Here is a 25,120-nt window from a genome sequence, read left to right as displayed (position 1 = left end):
ACTATCTACTTGTTGGAAGGGTTGGCTAATTATCACCAGAAGTTTCTTACTGCTGACTTTCTTGTCTCTTGGAAGAAGATCTTGTGTCCTTGCATAATGTGGCTGGAGATGCTGTTCTTATCATTTCCTTTGACCTTGAAATATACTGAACAGGACTGCTCAGTACCCAAAAACCATTTCCTCGAGCTAACACGAAGGTGCAGAATGCCTTCTTCTGCTGTTAAGCAAAGGCAACCTGTCCAGTTACTCTTGCACAAACTGATGAGAAGGGGATTACAAGACAAGCAAGATTGTTCTCCTAAGTCCAAATCCCTGAATTTTAATTTTTAGAAATTAAATGTTTTTCCCCCTTTCTTTCAAGTAGTCCATAAACAGGGGGTAGCCAGAAACCTATCTACAATATACTGGTAGATCCCTGGATGATTTATATTCACCAGCAAAAGTTTCTGTCTCCCAGTTGTTTAAGTATAGCATCAACAAAAGAACCCAACACCCCAGTGAAGAAAATCAGTAAATCTAAGGTAACCAAGGGGAAGTTCACGTAAAAAGACTGTGAATTCAGTTCAGTTCTGGTACTGAAGACAAAGCAGTAGGCTCCAAAGCGTTCAAAGGGATGGTGGTCTTTCATCCTAACTGAATGTCTTCTTCAGCTGTCTCCCATTGGTAATCTTGGACTTCTAGTAAAAATCAAAGTAATTCCCATAAACAGAAGCCACCCTAACAGGGAGAAACTGATAGGGGGGGAAAAGGCTGAAAATGCTTCTGATCCAGCAAACCAAAAAGATTTGGAGTGGGGCATGCTTTAGAGATAAAGAAGCAGAGGTTGATCTCAGTCTGTCAACACAAGTTGCTAACAAGGGAAAAGTCAACACTGAAAAATAATCAAGAGCAACACACTGAAGTTTCACTTAGAAACAAATGACACCCTAAATGTTTTGTCTGTCACGGAAACAATATTGGGAGCCTCCTACTGAGTCTGTAAAGGGTAGACTGTCCTGAGAAATAAACACAAGTCGTTTAGAAAACACATGTTTAATGATGGGGTAGTATTTGAGCTCAGAAAAAGGAACAAAAAATCAGTCACATCATCTTCATGGCCTACCTAGGGAAAAGATACTCCAAGAATTTCAGAGGCCCTCTGTGCAATTTCCAATAAATTCTGATGGCTGGAAACATACCCATAAAGAGTACCAGTGAGAGCAGCTCCCTTACTTTTGCCTTTTTAGTAATAAAGCAACGTCTTGTTTTGTATTTTTGGAACAAGAAGAATCCACTTATCTTTGAACAAAATTAGTCTAGATAATTACAAATTTGAGTCTTCACAGCAAAGGATCCATTTCTGAGAGCAACAGTTGATTGCCTTTATAATATCTTATAATATGCTTCATCTATTCAAAAGCTGCCGCAAATGAATCATATCTCACTCTCTAAAACTTAACCTTCTATCTCAGTTTTGCCCAATCCAATGCCCGCAACAGCTTCCATCATTCTAAGACAGCAAACTGTGTCTTCCACTTTGCTATGGAAAACAGGGTTTATAATCTGACACATCTGGAGTAGACTGTGGAAGAAATATTATTTTATTTCTCATCAATACATCTATTCAAATGGAAGTTAATAATTTCTATTAAAGTTATTAATACAAAACTCATATATTTTTAAAATAACTTACTGTATAAAAAATTCAAGCTACTGCTTTTGTTAGCATTATTTACTTCTAATATTCTGCAGTGGAGCATTATATTAATTAGTATCCCAGTGTACCAGCATTTCTAGACAAAAATTCTATTGAGCAAAAGGCTAAATAAGCCATTCTATTATACTTTTCTGCCTGTTTTTATGATTGTTCACAGTGCTAAGTGTCCTGAAAGATATAGCAGGGTTCATTTTGGTTCAGTTATAGTTGATTAATGTCCAAGTAAAGAGAAAAGAGTAGCAAGTGGCTGCTTTAAAATGACTGTTCCCCATGTACGCCCATTTCCCTCAGCCCCACTTCCCCATTTTTGCACCTGTGGCTAGAGAAGGCAGGCATTTCTACTCTCTGAAATGGGCCTTTCATCAACTGAGTGATGGTTAAAGCGTGAATATGCATATATGCAAAGGGAGTCCTTCCAAGGAGTGGAGGAGATAGCACAGGTCTGCCACTTGCCTACCACACAGAAACATGACGTATCTGTGTTTTTCTAATGAAACCCCTTTGCAAATTTGAAGTGGCGGGGGGTGGGGCCTGCAAGTCCTACAAGTATCTGAAAACAAATACATTGTTTTCCTTGATTTGTTTTTATAAACGTTATGAGCCACCTTGTGAATAACATGGGCAATGGAACATAGAATTCCAATATATCACTCTGAAAGTGCAGCAGCTCTTGAATTCACCAATCCACTCCCAGAAACAGGTACTTAATGTAATTCTTCAACACAGTTTTGAAATAGATATTACAAAAGATATGCCATGCTTTTTATATGTAGAGGGAGAAGACACTGGGTAATGAGGAACAAAATAGAGGTGTGAATGATTTGCTAGGGCTGGAAAGGTTGGCTAGATCCCAAACTCTCTTTGGAATCTTCTATGCCTATCAGCCAATTGCCCAGTGCTATTACACCAACAGTAGTCCTGTGATCCTCAGAGTAGGATGCTGATTCTCTGTTGCCTTGCTTTAGGAGGAGGAGGGGAAAACGAGAGAGACAAGGGCTCTGGAAAGCAAGGGAACACACACGCACACGCGCACACACACACAGAGCTTTCAGCCATCTAATTCAATTCACAATTTGCACAAAGCAGCATTCATATAAGAATGTCTGAAAACTCAAATGAACTCAACAGAGCACATGCATCTCCCACATGAAAAAGGGGGAAAGCAAGAGATGATTTACCACACAATAATTGTTTGAATTGGGATGTTCAGTAACCACATGATCTCCTTTTGGGGGTGGACTCTGGTGCACCTTTTGTACTTGTATAAGACAATAGTAGCTTGGTTTACAAATACAATAAAATGCAGTGAGGGAATGAATTTTAGATTGAAAGGATTTATTTGTCTTGTTTAAAACTCTACCTACCTGCAGATGGAAATTAAGACAACAATGAGTGGTCTGGGCTGCATGATTTATTCTGTTTTCTTTACCTTTTGTGGAGTTCTTCATACTTGATGCATGTCTGCTACCATAACTTTCTATTACTCATTTGGGTCATAGTGATAGAATATTGAACCGCCCCCTCTGCGAGCCCTGGCCATAAGAGCAGGGGAGATCTTGGTAAGGGTCCTCCCTTGTTTGGCTGGTAAATTGATGTCATTTTTGGAGAGTTCTGTCTATTCCCACTATAATTTTTCTCTGACTGGTTCAGGAACAGATCTAGCTTGATCTAGCCTGTTCTTCTTCCTCTCCCCCCATTATACAGAGAGGTGTATGTGTGGACAGATATTCAGGGCAGATTTGGGGGAGAGATTCTTAGATCTGTAGTACAAATAAATAGGGAGTGCCTTTTCCCAGGAATGCTTCAAATGCAAATTTAGTTTCTCTATCGCCTTGCATAGAGTCCAGTTAGCTTACAGTAGACACTCCCCATATCTGTGGGGGCATCTTTTCCTCCTAGGATGGAACCCCCAGCTGGAAATGAATGCAACAAAAGGCACTGGAAGGCCATTCTAACCCACCCCACCTTTCCAGAGAAACATGCTCTACAGACCCTGGAGTTCTTTGCCCTCCCCCCCCCCCCAATTCCGGGAGTTGAAGTTGCACATCTTAAAAGTTGCCAAGGTTGAGAAACACTGGCCTTGAGCAAGGAGAGATGGGTGGCATGAACAAGCTCAAGACTAACCCAGTTCTTGCTTCCTTCTATCCTGTTTGCCAAAGTTCAGGAAGGGTTGTTTGCTTTTGATCAGCACAACATTCTTAGCTGTGCAATTCCTGACAAATGAAAGCATTTAAGCCAAGAATCATCTGTGATCCTTTGTGTATCATAATCACACCAAAAAAATCTTATCATATGGCAGTATAAATCAAAACCCTACACCTGAACTGAAAACAATCCAGAGATCAATTCAAAAGCAGTAAGGGTTTCATAATCAGCCACAATTCTTATTGATATAGAAAAGCAGTCCCTACTAACTTGAGCAGGCTTGGTTGCATTTTTTTTTGAAAAAAGCTGTTTGATTGAGAAAGTCAGCCCCTTTTTCCCTGGGCAGAGAAACAGACTTTTAAATTGCTGCAGCAATTCCCAAGTATCAAAAGCCCATCTTCTCCTATCCAGAAAAAAACAAGCACTCTGAACAGGAAGACTGACGAGACGGTATCAGCTGCAGGCAGAGACTTGAGGCAGGACAACGTGGTGGTGAGGGGCTGGATGAGGTCACAGGAGGCCAGAGGAGGAAGGGCAGGAATGGGAAGAACAACAGATAGTATTACTTACAGTCACTCAAAGCAATTACTCCCATTAGTACTAATCAAACCCTTCCATGAACCCATACAAACTACCTCATCTAACTGTTGTTGCCCCTCCTAGACAGTCAGTTATGCTAAATCATTGCCAGCTCTTTATAAAACAGACATTTTCCCAGGACTCATAGATGCACAGTGGTGGTTCTTTCCTTGAAACAGTAATAAAAAATGTCTAATTCTGAGTAGCAGAGCCCTGCCTCCAATAAAGTAAAAAAAGCTGCGATGGAAGACAACAAGTGATCATGCATGCAGCTGATGTGGTTATCATCACATTAGTTTTAACAGGAAGCAAAGCTTCCCAAAGTAGTATTATCAACATTAAAAATAACCTTTCAATTTAACAATTTTTCTATACGAGTTTCTGTCTCCCTAAAACACTAGGGTAGGGGTAGGCAACCTAGCAACTTGCAGCTGCTTTAGATTACAACTCCCATAGTCCCTCAGTATTGGCCCTGCTGGTCAGGGCCCACGGGAGCTCTAGTTCAAAATACCTAGACAGCACCAGTTTGACTACCCCTGAAAACAAGAAGTATCATAACTGGGCATTCCCTACAGACATATCAGCAGGAAAACCAGCTCATCACTACCTTATGATTCATCTGCACCCCCCAACACAAATGAAATGGCTTTGAAAATGGAGCGTTTAGAAAGATGGAAGTAGTGGGTATCTGGCATTCTGCTGCAGGTGTGGTTATCTTCTATGCTTCTTGGCCCTGTGTCTTCAAAAAAGGAACAGGAAGCTTATTAGGCCAGGGAGACTGTTAATAGATAACTACCTCCATAAGGAATAGAACTAGTAAAGCAAATTAACGATCTTGTTTGCAGGCTAGTTTAGAAACCCCAAAAAGGTTCTAGCATTTGGGAGGGGGGGAAATCAAGAATGCCTCAGTTGAAGATGTTACAGGTGTACAAATAAATGCCTAATGCAAAATTACTGAATTTTAAATAATTCACATGAAAATTCATAGCTCAGGTAAGCTGCTTTGCATGTAAACAGCCCTTCCTGCTTTGTTCTGTATTCTCTCACGTATACAGGACTGGGTAATATTCCAGCTTGACATCTTGAAGAACTGATATTCAGAAGAGCTTATATGGGGCTAGACAGAGCAGCCATTCAAGTTAATAGGAGAAACATCATCTACTCTGAAAGTTGGTTAAATAATGTAGGAGAAATAATACCAAGTACAATATTTCCAAAGAAATTATGCTAAACTACTAAGGGCAGTAACAAATATTCCATCTCTCCAATCAAATGCCATCATCTCTAACTTATAACCAACTCATAAAGGCATGTGTGCAGTAAGAACTAGTTCTAATCTAATCATTTAGTCAATTTAAAGACATGATCTTTGGAATGTGCATAATGTTAACACCCATACAGTACTCACCAAAACAAAAACTACAGAGTTAATGGTGATGGCTTGGGAAACTGAAACACTGCAATGTACAAGAGATAATATTCTTGAAACACTGCTATTCAATGGCACCCATGGGACAGGGATCAAGAGGGACAAATGACAAAAGCAGTATCACACCAAGGCCACATAAGCTTTGCCTCTTTTGTGTATGTTACATTACATACATTACATGCACATGCAAAACAGGTGGATCTTGCAGTGTGATGCTGCTGTTGACTGAAATCACTGGATCCTGCCCACATCTCTGTCGCTATTAATTTCATGACAGTCCAACATGAAGCCTTATTTTGGTGCTTCAGTGGTTACATTATTTTTTTCAGAAGTTCTGAATGGGTCTTTGGTCTAATCTACAAGGGGTTTTCTTATGCTCTTGATCTGTCTTGGGAACAATCTCTGGGGCTCCTCTCCCATCATATATGGAAAGAAAATTAAAGCGTTCTGCTTTAAACAGACTATTGTTCTCTGTCATGCCTGAATTGTGATTTATTAAGAAATAAGAATATCAAAGTATGATTTAATCCAATTTTAAAATGAACAATAGTTGAACAAATGGCAGTTTTAGTTCACAGAAGACTATGGTAGCTCTAATGGAGAAGCTGTGGACCTCCCTGTATGCTGAAAGCAGGTTGGTCCTGCAACATAACTGAAAGCACTAGAAGACGGTTTACTGTTTGCTAATATTTATGTCTACACTGTAGGACAAAGTAGACACCAAAAGTATATTAATACTAAGACTGTGCAGAGATCTGGATTCAATAGGCAAAATGTGATTTGAATCATGCTTCTGCATGCATATAGCACCTGTCTCAGATATATTAACTCAAACACTATGACATACAATCTGAAGAGGTACAGTTAACATTCTGTAATTTTATTCTGTGCAGTGCAAAGATGGGGCTAGGGGGAGCTTTATATAAAATTAGATATGAATGAAATGGTAGTATCAGGTATTCCATTTATGACTTCAGTTAATACAATGCTATTTTTTAATCCACTCCCCAGGTTTTAAACAAAAAATATAGCTTATCAGGAGAGTACCTATTTTGCATGTAAAAGGTCACAGATGTGGTCCCTTAACAGTCTTCTCTACTACTTCATTCTGCTGTAAGAATAGAGAAGATCTTAGGTAAACCTCAATCAGACCTAGTTTACTATGTTCCAATGACTAGGATGTTAAATTAACCTTTTTTTCCTCTGTTGTTTAGTCGTTAAGTCGTGTCCGACTCTTCGTGACCCCATGAACCATATTGCGCCAAGCCTTCCTGTCCTTCACTTCCTCCCTGAGTTTGCTCAGTTGCATGCTCATTGCTTCAGTGATGCTATCTAACTATCTCATCCTCTGCCGTCCTTTTCTCCTTTTGCCTTCAATCTTTCTCAGCATCAGGGTCTTCTCCAAAGAGATCTCTCTTCGCATTAGGTGACCAAAATATCTGAGCTTGAGCTTCATTATCGATCCTTCCAATGAGCAGTCAGGGTTGATTTCCTTTAAGATTGACTGGTTTGACCTCCTAGCAGTCCAGGGGACTCTCAAGAGTCTTCTCCAGCACCACAGTTCAAAGGCATCAATTCTTCGGCGCTCGGCCTTTTTTATGGTCCAGCTCTCACAGCCATACATTACTACTGGAAAAACCATAGCTTTGACTATGCGGATCTTTGTCGGCAAGGTGACGTCTCTGCTTTTTAATATGCTATCTAGGCTTGCCATAGCTTTCCTCCCAAGGAGCAAGCGTCTTTTAATTTCATGGCTGCAGTCTCCGTCTGCGGTGATCTTGGAGCCCAAATAAATGAAGTCTGTTACTGCTTCCATTTCTACCCCTTCTATTTGCCAGGAATTGATGGGTCCAGATGCCATGATCTTAGTTTTTTTAATGTTGAGTTTCAAGCCAGCTTTTGCACTCTCCTCTTTCACCCTCATCAAGAGGCTCTTTAGTTCTTCTTCACTTTCTGCCATTAGGGTGGTATCGTCCGCATATCTGAGGTTGTTGATGATTCTCCCTGCAATCTTAATTCCGGCTTGTGATTCTTCCAGCCTGGCATTTCTCATGATGTACTCTGCATATAGGTTAAATAAGCAGGGTGACAGTATACAGCCTTGTCGTACACCTTTCCCTATTTTGAACCAATCGGTTGTTCCATGACCGGTTCTGACTGTTGCTTCTTGGCCCGCATACAGATTTCTCAGGAGACAGGTAAGGTGGTCTGGTACTCCCATCTCTTTAAGAATTTGCCACAGTTTGTTGTGATCCACACAATCAAAGGCTTTTGCATAGTCAATGAAGCAGAAGTAGATATTTTTCTGGAGCTCTCGTGCTTTCTCCATGATCCAGCGAATGTTGGCGATTTGATCTCTAGTTCCTCTGCCTCTTTGAAACCCAGCTTGTACATCCGGTAGTTCTCGGTTCATGTATTGCTGAAGCCTAGCTTGTAGGATTTTGAGCATAACCTTGCTAGCATGTGAAATGAGTGCAATTGTGCGATAGTTTGAGCATTCTTTGGCGTTGCCCTTCTTTGGAATTGGAACATAAACTGACCTTTTCCAATCCCGTGGCCACTGTTGCATTTTCCAAACTTGCTGGCATATTGAGTGCAGCACTTTAACACTATCATCTTTTAGTATTTTAAATAACTCAGCTGGAATACTGTCATCTCCACTAGCTTTGTTGTTAGCAATGCTTCCTAAGGCCCACTTGACTTCACTCTCTAGGATGTCTGGCTCAAGGTCAGTGATCACACCAGCGTGGACATCAGGGACATTAAGATCTTTCTTGTATAGTTCCTCTGTGTATTCTTGCCACCTCTTCTTAATCTCTTCTGCTTCTGTTAGGTCCCTGCCTTTTTTGTCCTTTATCATGCCCATCTTTGCACTAAACGTTCCTTTCATATCTCCAATTTTCTTGTAGAGATCTCTAGTCTTCCCCATTCTATTGTTTTCCTCAATTTCTTTGCATTGTTCATTTAAGAAGGCCTTCTTATCTCTCCTTGCTATTCTCTGGAAATCTGCATTCAGTTGCTTATATCTTTCCCTTTCACCCTTGCTTTTTGCATTCCTTCTTTCCACAGCTATTTGTAAAGCCTCATCAGACAGCCATTTTGCTTTCTTGCATTTCTTTTTCTTTGGGATGGTTTTAGTTGCTGCCTCCTGTACAATGTTACAGACCTCCGTCCATAGTTCTTCAGGCACTCTGTCTACCAAATCTAATCCTCTAAATCTATTCATCACCTTCACTGTGTACGCACAAGGAATATGATCTAAGTCATACCTGAGTGGTCTAGTGGTTTTCCCTACATTCTTCAATTTAAGCCTAAATTCTGCAGTAAGAAGCTCATGATCTGAGCCACAGTCAGCTCCTGGTCTTGTTTTTGCTGTCTGTATAGAGCTTCTCCATCTTTGGCTGCAAAGTATGTAATCAATCTGGTTTCGGTATTGACCATCTGGTGATGTCCATGTGTAGAGTCGTCTCTTGTGTTGTTGGAAAAGAGTGTTTGCTATGACTAGCTTGTTCTCTTGACAGAACTCTATTAGCCTTTGCCCTGCTTCATTTTGTACTCCAAGGCCAAACTTGCCTGTTATTCCGATTACTCCTTGACTTCCTACTTTAGCATTCCAATCCCCTATGATGAAAATGACATCTTTTTTTGGTGCTAGTTCTAGATTTTTTCCTCTACAGAGGGGCTAAAGAGTATTACTTTTAAAAAAATGAATTCAGAATCAAAATCCCAGTTTAATTCCAAATCTAATTCAATTCATTACCATCCATATTAACATCTATGCAAAAACGAATCCTCTCATGTCCAATCCCAATCTGAGATTTTTCACTCCGAGGATCGTTTTTGAAAGAACAATGAAGAAGGCAATGGGCTTAATGACATGATCTTCAAACATCCAATACAACCTGAAATCTGGGCAATGTAAAGAGGGTTTCCTAACATTTGAAAATATCTCCAGTACGGGTAGAAAAATACACTGATCTTTAAATTTACAATGAACAGGATGAGAGTCACAAATAAAGTCTAGAATTTTGTCTTCCTTTAAAGTGTTTTTCCCAACAAGAGAACCTATAAAATTACCTCTAATTCTATTTGATATATTTTGGCACAGAGAGCAATGGCCAAATGAAAGTGATGAAGGTTAAGAAAGATGATCTAAGAGGAAGACAAGCAGCAGGATCTAGTAGCTCTGAGACAGAAAGAAAGCAATGAGGATTTCCAGAAGCTCTGACCAAGATGCCTTTCAGTATAGCAGAAAGTACATCTTCATATTTCTTTATGAACACACATACTCTGAAGTCCTTATAAAAGCTACCCTTGTGGCAGAGTATTCTGCCTAAATAAAGTGAGCAATCTTGACACGTTTTTGAAATTCTTATTCTGCCACTTCTAGTAATTCCAGCATAAGAACAGGGAGTTGCTATAACCTTTTGACATAAAATAATACAGCAAAATTTTGTAAATTTGAGGAATCCTAAGGTCAGTGATATAGATTTTGCAGAAAATATTGCAGTTCCTTGAATTCATTGGAATCTGATTTAGCATGTTTTATTAAAAATTTAATAAAATTGTTTGGATATCCTGAAATAACTCAGTTGAATAGCAAAGTCTGTTCAACAGCAAAAATGTTTTGGTTAACTGTTAAGAATAAACAGGTTTTTTTACTGTTTTACTTGAAAACTTTTTTTTTTTTTTTACTGAAATATTTATTATCATGTAGCACCTCTCAGCATCTCCTTAAAGCAACAGTGTCTTTTCCTAGAATTCTGCAGCTGCCCTCCAGAGCTGCAGAGTAACCCCCAAAAAGACATGACTGGTTTTAAGGACCACTAAGGTGAATTCTGAAGTACCTTTTTCCATTCAAAACTTTTTTTCCCCTTCCTAACATTTTTCCCACATCTACAGGGTCCATTTTTTTGGATCAACCAAATGTTCATCCATTGGTTGTGACAAGAATTGACCAACCGGCTTGTTGCCTGAATGACATTGTGGGCTGAGAGAGAGTGACTGGCAATTAAGAGTTCTAGTTCATGTCTTAGGCAGAACTAGAATTCTTGGTCTGGTTTCTAGCCTGGTGCTTTCACCACTAGACCAAACTGGCTCTCTTTTTCCATTCAAAAAAATGGAAAAAGTTGACCCACTGCAAAATCAAACTATTTTTAAATATATGTAACAACTCAGTAGTGCATATGCATTTTTTAATCTTACACAGTTAAATTTTTAAGAAAAAAAGTCAACCGCCTAAACAGCTACTCTTAAAAAAGGAAGCAAGATTCATCTGGAATTTCATTAATCAGGTTTAATGCCAGGGAAAAAAAGGGTGAGGATACAGAATTTTGGAAGCGCAATAAGCAACCATCCAGCCTTCCTTTGTTCGTGAATTCATTAAGGCAGGGTGTCTCTGAATTGTCTGAAGTTCCTTCTTCTGAACTGGTTACCTGAAGGACTAACGGCTCTTTTACCAAATAAGGCTGCAAAGTCCATCTGTTTGTCCTGTTTTGGAATATACCCTTTTCTTTCTCAGCCTCCCTTACAATTTATATCTTGGGGAAAATAGTACTATAGGAAAAAATTCAACTAGCATCATTGAAAGTTCTAGAAATTTGCATCTGGATTTAAATAGTTCATGCCTTTTTCTTATCCACAATAGGATAAAATTGGAAAAGTTGGCAACATCAATGATTGTAATGTTTGCTCCCAAGATTTTTTGACAACTGCTACCTCCTCATTTACACTACTGTCAATGATCCAGCTCTCATGATAAACCTGTTTAGAAGACTAATCCTGCTTCAACCTAAATTGCAGTAGGGATACATTTGAAAATCAGCACAATTTGACATATCAGCAGTAAAACCTGAAAGCACATGGTCCTAGAAGGAGAGGTATTTTTCCACATCTATGTCATATATACTGCTTTATTTGGATTAGAGTTCAGCCAAGGTCACCTAGTTGACCTTGGCTGAACTCAGAAGCTGAGGTTACTTCTGATAAGTTTGGGATGGTCAACCACCTGGGAATTCCAGACTGTTGGCAAAACTGAGAAATCAAAAACATATTCAAAATAACAAAAGCAGAGGCAAACTATTCTGTAGCTCTGCCAAGAAACAGAGTCAAAATCAATCTGAGGACGTCTTTACCTCATTTGTAGCTGTAGACATTGGATAATATTGAAGCTGGATCTAGAGAAACATGGTGATACAGGCCTTCAAAACATGACTTTTATATCCATTTCTCTTTCCTTCTTGGCCACTCACCAAAAGTCTCAGACAGACTCCAAATTAGGTGAGAACTAGGTGTCTCAACCTGATTTTTGGAAATTCCTGCTTCCCTCTGCTGTGCTACAGCCCACCCATTCACCTGGGTTCCCTGATTACCAGGGCAAAGATTTCAGGACACTTGCTTGAGTGTGGTAGATAATGCAGTAAGAAGAGATATCCAGTTCCTGCCACTTTCTTTCCTGCAGGGTTCCCTGGATCCAATCCCACATTTTGCAGTGTATTACCTGTGTTCTAAAATATGAAAATAAAAGCGGGGCATAGGTGAGAGAGAATCATTATTGGGAAAAGGGAAGTAATGATACAAGTATTTTGGTCTTCTGACCTAAATTTAAAAAACGGTGGTGTAAGGGGAGCCGCCTGCCACCATATCCAGCCCCCAGCATCCTACAGCGTTCCACTGCTGCCCCGTACTAGACAGGAGCAAAACGTTCTGGTAGCATTTTGTTGTTGTTGTTGTTTCTGACAGAGCCTTAAAGCACTGTTTTACCTCCTAACCCCTCTCCCACCAATCAATCTTTCCTACTTTGGAAAGGTTAAGGGGCAAACTATCCATCCCTCATTCAAAATCCCCCAAAATCCAGGCTGAAAATTTCAGCCCTGCCCATTCTTGTAACATCACTGGCCAGGTCCCCTGAGGTCCCTGGGCAGGGCAAAAAGGCAATGTGTGGCCCCCTCAGGGTCCTGTACTAGCCCTTTAGACAGCAAAAGGTATAAATTCAGTTGATGAGGAAGATGTGGGAAACTGCTGGGTGGAAAATAAAATAAGGTCAAGATACTGTACTGTTACTTGAGCTTTTGGAATAAGTATAATAGTTGCTTTGCTCAACCAGAGCAGACTTCTTATTTACAAAAATTGTAACAAGGCTCTCTTCTGTGAATATGAATGACTCACACACATGCACATAGCAGAGTCCAAAACTAAGATTTCAAAGAATTTTACTCACTTTTATCAGGCTCCTTTCAAGATTCTTGGGGTTTAAAAAAAATCTTTCAAAGCAGTCTTTCTCCCAACTTGGATATGGAGTGGGTGGATGCAAATAGTTTACCGTAATTAATCCCCCAATTGGGGGTAGAACAGCCTGTAGCAAGGGGTACGGCAGAGATCAGCAGCCCTTTTGTTGCCAAGGGTCTGCGCTTAATATTTCTTGGGAGGCTCAAGGCTATGCTGCATGGGCCAAAACACAAAACGGGCAAGGCTACATGGCAGGGTTTTTTGTGGTTTGTGACATTTTTGTGGGAAGGGTGAATATGTTTTAAAATGATGCTAAGCCACTGTCCTTGTTTATTTCCCCCTTAAAATGACTGAAAACTCCAATCAAATTCTGGCAGCTGTGATCATAAAGGGCTTTTAAGAACTTCAGAAGACACGGCTGGGACCACACCCTTATTCTTGTTTCCAAAAAGCATGTGCACAAGGAGGACAATAAGCGTTCCATGTCACTCATGCTTGAGAAATATTGGCAAAGAAATATTTCCAACAAAGTGTTAACATCTTTACTTAGACAATGGGTAGCTGGAGCAGTTTCCAACAGAGATTGACTTTTCCTAGTGAACTAGAAGACAATGAAATCACAGAACAGAACTCTCTGTATTCTACTGAAATTATTATGATGAGCATGAAAGAGGCTGGAAAGACTTTAATAGTTTACACTAATGTAGAGATTAGTGACCTAATTCCACTACTTTCTAGCATAATACCCAATTAGCTTTGCTGGTAAGAGGCAAGAGTAGCCCTGTAAAAACACTACAATTTTCTAACTGATAAAGGGAATTAAGAGCATAATCCAGCTAAAACTCACTACATTTAGTACTCATTTCTTTTCAGGCAATATAGGTGGGGAGATTTAAGGACATAACTCTGCACTGAGAACAATTGGCTTGCATTCCAAGTATATCCATGAAGAAGTATTTGCTAACATGACTATATTCACTGGAAGAATTCATTAACTTTTTTAGGATATGCATCAGTTGGATAAGGTACCATTTCATAAGAACAGCACCAATGAAGTAATATAGAGCAGACATACAGATACATTTTTGGTTTACTATGGCTAGACTTCAAGACCAGTTGCGGCTCCAGCAAATTCTGATTATAGTATTTGTGAGTCACTTCCTTTTTTATTTCACAGTTGGTTTACCTAGCAAAGAGGCTATGTAGGCATCAGAAGGCTATGGGGAACCATTGTTCTATTGCAAAGCACTAAAATGCCTGCTATTTAAGGCCTCAAGCATAACCAAAAGCAAACACTAACCCAATTATCTGAGGACACAAATCAGGCAATGCTAGTGCCCTGACAAACCCTCAAGAGTGATAACTGTTATCACCAGGCCTGCCAATTTTTATCGCTGACTTCAAATCAGCTGCGAGGGAGATTAAGCCATAAAATATTTCTTCCCATGTACGAGAAATGTTGCTTCACTTCACCATGCAGACAAAAGTTGTACTTGTCAGAATTCCTTCAGCCTTTTTTGCACATACCGTTGGAAGAAGTACACCACCGGATGACAATGTACCATATATGAGAATCCTATTTTTTAGCCTTCAAATGATTCACGTGACAAAAGTGGAGACGATATCAGATATAATGTTCCAAATATAAACCCTCACTAAAAGAGTTGCTTGTTTATGACTTTTTTAAGATCAAAAATGTATTCTCATTAGGTTTGTTTCACTTTAGTCAAATAACAGAGTATTGGCATTCTCAGAATAAAATTATTGTGGCCAAGTCTGAGATATATCTACTATTTCTAACCCTTTTTGTTAGAAATCCATTTTGTTTCCTTTCAGAATCTGTCTTAATCTTTTATTAATAACTTACTTGTTCTTTGCATTGATTTCAGTGGAGCCCAATCATATCAAAAGTCATTCCCAGTTCCCATGGTTTTTTGTAGCTCTTCAGACTGCACTTATTATTTCCAGTTGAGTGTGTTTGGGGGTCATTTGTTTTAAGATGGAGAGGGTTTGGGGTGGGAAGGACAAGGGGGTATGCCATGGAGGGGCCCCTTTTGCATATCCTATTCTTCCTGGTGGCTTCATGAGGTGGGTAAAGGGAACACCTGGGCCAGATGTAGTACCCCTCGGTGGAGGGGACTGAGTCCCCTTTCAGAGCCTTCCGCTGCCCAGGCCCTCTGGAAGGTAGTTTTGCTGCAGAAACTTGCAGCATGCCCTTCTGCTCCCAGGAGAGGGGCTTGGACCCAACTCAGTGCCCCGCTCTCTGCCAGGGGGTTGCAGCCAGCGGTGAGCAGCATCCTGAGGTGACCAGCCAGCCCCCACCTGAGGGAGGATGAACATCCTTTGGTTTTTTAATTGGAATCCTCATTGCCGGCATCATTTGGAATGTTTGCTGCAATTTCAACATTTTCAGGTGGTCTGTGAGACGCTGTCATGACAGCCAAGAAGAGATCCAGATGGATGAGCATCATCCTCCCGCTAGACTTCCAATCCCTGGCCCCCATCATCCTCTTCCCCCTCCTCCCCCTCTCCTCCTGCCCCCAACCTTATCTTTTTTATTTCCAGTTAGCATTTTTGTCTTTTATTTTAACATAACAGCCTCTGAGGTTGATAGGGGTCCTTGATGAGCACTTGGGAGGGCACTCTGTGTTCTGCTCATTCACTCCCACCCCAATCATATGGCAATATGAGCACTGCTGGGACTTCAGGCTCTTCAAAATTAGCTAAATATGGAACTGCTGGACTATCACTCAACAAATATTCCACAGGAAGGACAGGTTTAAAACATGGTTCCATTCTTCCTGGATAAACAGGGAAACAGAATTTTCTAAGCCATGTGGTATAGAAAGCTTACTCAGCTACATTAAACTCTTAAATTTCTCTATTGTTTGAAAGAATGGTATTGTTTTCAGGCCAAATGATACCTATCAATTATAGCTATAGTTGGTTAATATGGATCTTTAATGGCCTTCTGGATTAGTCTGGTTCCTCATTTTGGTTTGAAAATAATGTATGAGATTACAAAAATATCTGGACTAAGAACTGCTTTTCTGAAAGTTCCCATACGTTCACCAGTTAGTTTGTCAGGTCTTGGCTCTTCACAAATATGAGCAGACAATTCTTTTGCAGTCAGGGTGACACTCAATTTCTCTGCTACTTTTGGTCTTTGAGGGCTGCAGGGGTAGGGACCATGTTATGCTGTTGAACTGTAGCATACAATAGGAAGGGTCACATGCAGCACACAAGTCCTGGTTCACACACCCATGATTTCAACAGTGACTTATGTTTTCATTCACTCGTTTCAATAACGTTCTATTTTTTTTAAGCCAAGAGATTGTGCTGAATCTATCATCTTGAGTTTCTTTTTCATTTTTTTTTTCATTTCTTTCTGCTCTGAGCATCTCTTAAACAAATTTCAGCTGAAAGGAGATATTGATGAGTATTTAAATCAAACAAAAGCAAAAATGCATTATGAAAACAATAGGTAACAGCAGCTGAGCCAAGAATATTGAATGCCTCCATTAACAAGGATGAACGTATAAGGCTGCTTGACTCTCTATTAGTTTGCAGCGTTTGGATGTGAGGATTATAATCAAAGGATGTATTTCTCTCTGCATTGGGCTAGTGCTCAAAAACGGTCAGCTCCTTTTCCTCACTGGCTGCAACATGAACAGAATATGAACAGGATGGGATATAATGAAATATTTTGTCTGGAGCTCATAACCTATTTCAGCACAAAAAGTGAACTATCAACCCTTTCAGCTGTTAAGAATGTGGTTAAAGCCTCACTTTGGAAGACAACTGAATTGGCTGAGCAACCTGGTAACATTTTTGGCATTGTAACTATTACAGATTCTTTCATTCGTTGTCTGTAATGGTGTATGTTTTCATCAAAATTATTGTTAACGTTACAATTTTATATGCAAGGATATTAAACAATCTCATTTTAACTAAACTATTTATAAGCTGTCCTGGTGAAGAGTGCTGATTTTAGAGATGAAAGTGAATTGTTTTCAACTTGGCTATCTTATTTCTTGCTAAGAAAGGAATCACTTTCCATAACTCTGCAAGATATCAGACAGCCACGTGCCTTCCTCCATTACTGCATTTGGGCAGCATGAGTTTTCAGAAGCTCAGTAATATTGAAACCAGTCACTTATATAAACTGACTGTACAGCTACTGAAAGCAAAATGAAAAACAATCCAGCAATGAAAAACAGCTGACTTTCAACTGCTAAGGACTCTGGAAATGACTCCAATAATCCATGGCTACAGTAAAGGAGGCATAAAGCTCACTTGTTTTTAAATACTGTATTATCAAAATACTGTACTATCAAATTATGAGAATGGAAATGTTAGCCATGATTCTCCAGCAATCCAGGAGTGTTTGCTGGGGTACTATTCTCACAAATACAGACCTAGTAGAGCAGAATGGGATAGGTTCCCGTCAAAACATCACATCCATATTCAGTATTATGTCTTTATGGGATTTTTAAAAAATGCTCCCTCCGTATTATCACTAGAAGAGTTAATGATATATCTCTGTCAGGTCTAGGACAGTTTGCATTCTCCTTTTAGTTTTGCAGCAAAATCACTTGAATTCTGCAATGAGTGTAAATTACATAGATTTATCCTCTTATTTTGCACAATTTATTCTGCTTTTGCTAGTTATGAAGGTATTATATGCAAGACTGAACACTGCCTTATTTAGTCCTCTGACTTCTATGAGTTCACATATTGCTGGCATACTGATAGTACATCATTGAAGCAGAAAAAGAGTTAGGAATTAGTTACTTTTTGTTAATGAAATGGGAGATTCTTAAGGTCCAAGTTGTGATCACAAGCCACTACATTCTGCAGAGGGTCAAAATCTGTATTGGTATATGATATGATAAAATCATTATTATTAGCATTATTATTGGTGGGGGTTATTTTATGAATGCAATGCTTGAGGTAGGACCTACTGTAGTCCACATCCAAACCTAGCCCCTCCACCAGACCAGGCACTTTATCTAAAGCAGTACATGTGCGGCACTCAAGGCGCAATGCACATGATGCACAAATGTAACATGTAGCTGAATCCTCACTTTCCATCAAAACCACAGCATACACAAGCCAAGGTCCCTGAGGGGTTTGAGGTAAAGTAATGCTCACCTAGTTTGCCAACAGAGCTGCTTGGTGTACAGAGGCCACAGTATTTTGCATGATTTGCACGAGGCTAGAAAAATGTTTGCAGGAGGCTAGAAAAATGTTTAGCTTTCTGGTACTTAAAATTAGAACAGGAATTACTGAGCATAACATGGCAAGGCAAGGCCATTCATTATTTAAAACAAGGAACCAGAAACTATCCTTAGTGTGCAGACGGTGATAAGGTTACAGATGAAAATCCCGCACTTTCAAGAACACTAGCTTTGTAAAGCATATTTCAGTTCACACACAATGGTAAAGCAAAACGTCAAACTTCTTTGATACAGAGGAAAGGAAAGAGGAAGAGAAAGAAAAGAGGAAGAGAAATTAAAGCTCTGCCACAGTATTGACAAAAAGGGCCGAAGCCTCTGTCATTTGGACAAATGATCAAACATTTCCATACTAGCCAACTCCTTCTTGGTAGCAACAATTTTTCAGCAAACAGAAACTGTCTTGAATAGAATGAGTTTTAAAGCAAACAAATAAAGCTCACTTCCTGAAGCATCAGCAAATGGAGGTATAAATCTTCTAGTGCAATGTTGGAAAGCACTTGTTGAAGGCATCAAGTTATGCAATGTGTCACTCTCCTCTAGGATTACAAAGAGATAACTAAGATGTGCTATAATCAGTACCTCCATAATCTGGGGAAGAGCACTAAACATGAAAAAGCACCACTTAACCCTTGGCTTGCCCGTGATTTCAAGAGCACTTAACCTGCTGTTAAGTGCAGTAAGGTTCCACCAATGACTGCTGGCATTATTTCAGCTCTTCCAGTTTCATATGTGTAGCATGGTGAACTGACACAAAAGATGGAGAACTGGGAGAAGGAAGAAACAGCCTGCAATGCTGCCTTTCCACTTCCAGGGACTTTGGATGACATCTGGAGTCAGTACTAAGATGTTTGGAGAAGACAAATGCTTGATTTCAAGAATACAAAGTGCACGTTGCCAGCAAGTATCTGAATTACTATCCCCCACATTTGCTCTGTAATAAGGGAGATGGGATCACACCAACAGAGGGAACTGAATGACGCAGCTGCAGGTGTGCTCTAAAAGGCTGGTCTGCACCCCACCTCTAGATTAGCACTGAATATTAATCCATGTAGCCAGTAATATGGTTAAGATATTACCTGTGTTGCATCTTCCATCAAACCCCTGATCTTCTCCACCACATCTGTGCGTCTGTGCTGGCGGAGAGCGCTGATCAGTTGGGCAAGGCTAGCTTCAGAGCCCCTGATCGTCCATTGCTGTAAAGCAGCGTAGGCCCTTTCGTGATCTGCAGAATATCCATTGGCAAAAGCTGCCACCTCCCACTCACTCGCATTACATAGGAACAGGTAGATTTCTTTCCACTGGCTTCCAACCTGGGCAGCTACCAACTTCAGAATGTCAATTCCTGTGTAAGAGAAGAACCTCGGGTAAGGTACAAAAATACAGAATGCAAGCCTAGCGAAAAGATCCCATTAGCTTACCGCAGGGTTGCTCGTTCAAAGAAAACTTTGAAAATGACACACTGACACTGCTTTGAATTAGAAGATTCGTTGGCACTTTTCATTTCTTACTTGTTTCCTCAGGATAGCTATTCATCTAAAAATGCATGGCATGTTGGGGACCTTATTGGCAGTCTTGTGACAATTAATACAGATGATACTTTCCAATGGCAATTTTCAAAATGGAACTTGAGAGCTGCCTCTTCCAAGGCAACGTCAATGATGGTTTCACTTCTCAGGAAATCCATGTGCTACTGTCATGAGTTACTTATAGTCATAAAATACATTCTAGTTGGGAAGAAAGAGATGCCCATATTTTCATTTATTTGTGTTATAAACTAGGAGCTGGAAAAGGGCAATGTAAGCAAATATAAAGGTATAATAAAAAAAAAACAGTAAAACTGAGACTTAACTATATCAGCTAGCTTAAAAAACATTTTGTTTTTTAATTTAAAATGCCTGTGCAAATAAAAACAGCTTAATTTGACAATGTCACGCAAGTTTGGTCTAGTGGTTAAGGCTCCAGGCTAGAGACCGAGAGTTCTAGTCCCACCTTAGGCATGAAGCCAGCTGGTGACTTTGGGCCAGTCCCTCTCTCTCAGCCTAACTCTACCTCACAGGGTTGTTGCTATGGGAAAAATAGGAGGAGGAAGGAGTATTAGGCATGTTTGCTGCCTTGAGTTATTTATAAAAATAATAAAGGCAGGACAAAAAAAAAACCCTTAAAAAAAAGTTAGGAAGTAATACAACAAACCATCCAGTATTCTTTCAGGTGAATTTTATGCCACTTAAAGATTCCAAAGCATTTTCAAGAAAGAGTTTTGGGTATTTTAGACAATTCTCTGGCAATGCTAGCATACAAAAGACTGAACTCTCAACAAGCCAATGAGAACTCAAAGCAAAATGATTTAGTTCCATCCTGAAATATAATGAATAACAATTGGATAATTAAAACCAATGGAATTGAATATGATGAACTAAGACTAAGATATTCAAATCCCTAACTGGCTAGACAACAAATCTTACATCAATCATCCTTAGCCCAATCTAATTCACAGGATTGTTGTTTAGGTTAAAAAAAAAATCATCTTTTTTATTTTAGAAAGAGACTATTCGCACCATTCAACTTATGTGGAAAAAGCTGAGATAAACATTTTGTAATAAAATTGAAATGTATGGTTAAACAGTGTGGTTAAGCAACCAATGTTCAAAATTCATGCAGATTTATTTTAAATAATAAGTATGTGCAAGTCAAATTTGCAGCATCTTGGTTTCAAGAGGTTTAATATGACTTGTGCTGAACGAATCTCATGGATTTTGCACATTATCTCCCTTAATAAAAGCAGACTAAAAAGGCCTGCTTCATTATAGTGTTTTATCATGTAAAGCAACCAGCATAATATTTCACTGTGCCAAGAAGAGCTGGAAGCAATGAATATTAACCGAGTTGTATCCAAGCAGTGTTTGTCCACTAACTGAATGACATCAATGGAACAGATTTCTTCTCCACGTAAAGTCTCCTCCAAGTTGAACTCACAACTTAATGACTTGATGGACATGTAAATGGAGTTTTCTTGGCAGCAATATGGAATGGTTTGCCATTTCCTTCTTTGGAGATTTTTTTTTTTTTTTTTTTTTTACTTCTCGGTCTATCCTACAGTGTTGTGTGTCCCATGGCCCAAATTTTGCTTTGGAACACTGGAGCCCTCTGCAGTTTTTGAGAAGTTGGGGGGCAGTGAGAAGAAGAAAACTCTTTTTATGCGTAAAAATTCCACTTGTATAATATTAGATGTTACTTATACATGTATTTCTGCACTGGCAGTGGCACTATTTATACCTCTTGACTTTTGTTTCATTAGTAGGAAAGCATCTTAAATATGTCCACAAGGCTCTGAGACTGAACTGAGTAAACCCTCAATTCTAGACAAGATGATAAAAATTCATTTAAACCTTCAATTTCCTTTCTTATGGTTAAAGAAAATTATGTTCATCACCTGCTATTAGAGTTACATAAGGACTATTCTACAGAAAAGGTTATGAAGTTATATCATGCAATTTCTATGGAAATAAACAAGCTCCACAGCTTGGGTGTATTTTAGAAACAAGCATATACCTGACATTTCCCAGTAGAGAGCCAGTTTGGTGTAGTGTTTAAGGTGCCAGGCTAGAAACTGGGAGACTGTGAGTTCTAGTCCCACCTCAGGCCAAAGCCAGCTGGGTGACCTTAGGCCAGTCACTTTCTCTCAGCCCTAGTAGGAAGGAGGCAGTGCCAAACCAATTCTGAAATCTTGCCAAGAAAACTGCAGGAACCTGTCCAGGCAGTCACCAGGAGCCTACACTGATTCAAAGGCACAAATCAAATAAAATCCCATTAACCTTCTGTTCAGTTGAAGACCACTGCTGTGTGAATCAACCTTAGGGCCATGTTAACTGGGTTGCAGATATCCAGATAATCATTACATGGCAGCAAAAAAGAGTCAGAAAAATCTCACTCTTTGCTGTCATCCAGCAGTTATTTGGACCTCACAGCCCAGATATGATAGCCAATGTCTATCTAAAAAGCTGTCAGAGTACCATATTCAAGGGGCTTTAGTTTTTGCTGTTTTACATCTTTAGTTTTCAAGGAAACTTACACAACTAAAGCACAGATTAAATCAAGCAGGCTTACTTCATCCATTGGTGACCGCTAATATTGTAAGTGGACCTAGAATTAAACCAGCAGAATGCTGGCTCCCACATATTTGTTTGGAATCACACCCAAACAATAATGTCTGGAATGGAATCAGAAAGATGTCAGAGAGAAGGATAATGTATCAGGAAGGACTAAGTCCTTTGGAAGAAAAGAAGGGCATTCTCTGAAATGGCAGCCAGAGTGGAGGACTTAGAATTCAAAGGGAGAGCACAAAGAAATGAAGTGCTCTGAGCAGATAATCCTTTTATCTCTCTGATCCAAGATGAGCTAGATAAAGTTGCCATGAATCTATGTTGCTAGGATTAAGCAGGATGAACAATGTGCAGTGTGGGTTCTTTATACCCTCCCTCCTATGATATATCAGTCAGTGTACAAGGTTTTACCACATTTCCATGGAGCACTGAAAGTGCAGAACCAAATTGAAAAGGGGATTTCCATTCATTTCTAAAGAAAAAGTCTACATATGCTAAAAAGCCACAAGTTCTGGCTGGCCTTGTAGTTTTCCAAAAGTTTGTGGTAGCATCTAGCTCAACCTTTCCAAACTCTCTTTGCGCTGGATCAGACTTTTGTGAAGTTCTGCCCAAGCCCAAATCAGCAGCCTCTTGCAGCATAGGTGGTATGTCCTCTCCATCCAGCAATGCCTCCCTCATAAAAGCTGCTTGTTACTTATGAACTACAGATTGCATCAATTTCTATCAGGTGACCTCAAAGTTTAGCTTTGTTCTTGATCTTTGTAAAGATTTCAATTCTAGAGTTCTGAGGAGCTGAACAATCCTGATATTTACTTTTCGCCCCATGCAGAAATGCTAATGCATTAAAGCCCAAAGCTTTATCAGTTCTTTCTTGACAAGTTCTTTAAGTTACTTAATTTCAGGCAAGTAAGTTGCTGTGTTGTCCCTTTATGGATGTAAATCAGAATGCAAAAAACAAAAAAAAAATGCTGAATATTCCAAGGCTTTGGATTTTGTTCCTAAACAGTCCAGGCCTGAAACTGTAACCATTTGAACTGCTCTTGCAACTAATCAGTGTGCATATATAAAGAAATGATATGAAGTGAGAAATCAACCATTTAAAAATGGATTTAGATCTATATTTTCAATCTGGGCCACCCTGAACCTACTCTAAAGAAAAATACTCATACTGGTCAAGGCTGCTCATTATTCCTCTTTCTCCTGTGTTTACAGTATATTAGAAAGTTTCACATATTTTGTTAAAAATAACTTGCAGCTGAAATATTATTTTCAACTGATGTTGCCTAAGGGTAAGCCATAAAAGTAGTCACTAAGTAATATCTAGGATGGTTTTAACCTTCCTCTTTAAGCCAAAAGGAAAGGATAGGTTATAAGGTAGTTTTACTGTTTGTATGTGTGTACATAGGAATAGTTTCTTTTCTTTCTTATTTTCCTGATATTGAATTTGAAAGAAATAGACTAAATCTTCAGACATTAGAATAATCCATAATTCTAAAATGCAAGTTTATCTCTTTTTTTTTCACTTAAGCTCTTTGTTTAGGATAATCACCAAGAGATCCTGTCTGTCACTGACAGAAACTAATTACACTAAAGAATCCCTTTCTTCTTTTGCTTCCCCTCAGCCCAGGAAGAAAAACAGGTTTCTCCTTTTCTTCACACCTCATCAACAACAATTTCCCAAGTCCAAAGTGAGAACTTGGTTGTGTTTTCTTTCCACTCGAACTTTACTATGCTCTTGGATCAGAAATACTATCAAAACTTTGATTATTAAAATAAAGTGACAGAATTATGATTACACATTAATAATAATTTACATACATTTATATATGGCCAAGAGTGTGGCCACCACAGCTCCCAGGAAGCTACTTGCTGGGGTAGGAAAAAGAAGCAAGTTGCTTCCTGTGATCTACCAGGACTCTGATACCAAGAACCACCTCTGGTAAACACAGCCTAAGCCAGAAGCTTACAGGCAGGATTGAGATAAGCTAGAAATAAATGCAAGGAAGGCCATATTAAAAGCACTTTAAAGTAGCAGACTCTTGGGGATATCTGAGGACTGACTTTGTCACTTAATACAGCCTCCATTTCCCTAAACAAGAGAGCACATGTGCAACCCCAGAGGGATGAGACTTATGTACATTAGATAGAGCATTTGGCTAAATTGAAAACTGACCCCCTACTGTTGTGCAGAGCTTACACAGCAAGGTATAATAGCTCTTGGGGTCACTTGTAGTTGCCCAGCATGTCAACCTCAAGATATACAGAGTCTAGCTAGACCACAGACACAAGGAAAGTCCACTGTGTGAATGTTTACTGTAAATCAAGAGTACTTTTGTGACGTACATTTTCCTAAAGATATATTTAAATTTCTTAAAGATATATTTACAACATGTAAATTAAAACGGGAAGTGTAAGGTATGTTAGTTCTTGTACAAGATCACTAATTTCTTTCAATAAAATGGTAAGAAAAGCCTTGTCCAACACTGGTTACCTCCTAGTCTCCACTGACTTGAAATGATTTTATTTATCAAAAACAACAGTGAAAACAGATACTTAATTTAAATAAACTTTATAATATTAAACATGTGTTATGGAAATATGGAAATGGACTGCCAAGAAAAATAGCATAAAAGATGAACCTGAAGGAGAGAAGGAATAAACAAAAAATGAGAATATAGGAAGAAGAATGAAGCAAATATAGTTA

General features: G+C 39.3%; 1 protein-coding gene across 1 annotated transcript in view; it reads right to left on the bottom strand.

Moving 5' to 3' along the window:
- Positions 1-25,120, bottom strand: part of TNFRSF21 (TNF receptor superfamily member 21) — a 42,983-nt gene that overhangs the window by 5,609 nt on the left and 12,254 nt on the right. Inside the window, exon 4 of the mRNA XM_088133591.1 lies at positions 19,393-19,658. Coding sequence (XP_087989717.1) covers positions 19,393-19,658 — 266 coding nt within the window. The remainder of the gene's footprint in view (positions 1-19,392; positions 19,659-25,120) is intronic.

Source organism: Python bivittatus, unplaced genomic scaffold, assembly GCF_059951505.1.
Source record: "Python bivittatus isolate LINGU-HERP-01145 unplaced genomic scaffold, Pbiv_v1 ctg000020_np1212, whole genome shotgun sequence".
NCBI classification, from domain to species: Eukaryota; Metazoa; Chordata; class Lepidosauria; order Squamata; family Pythonidae; genus Python; species Python bivittatus.
This window is presented reverse-complemented; position numbering and strand designations above follow the sequence as displayed.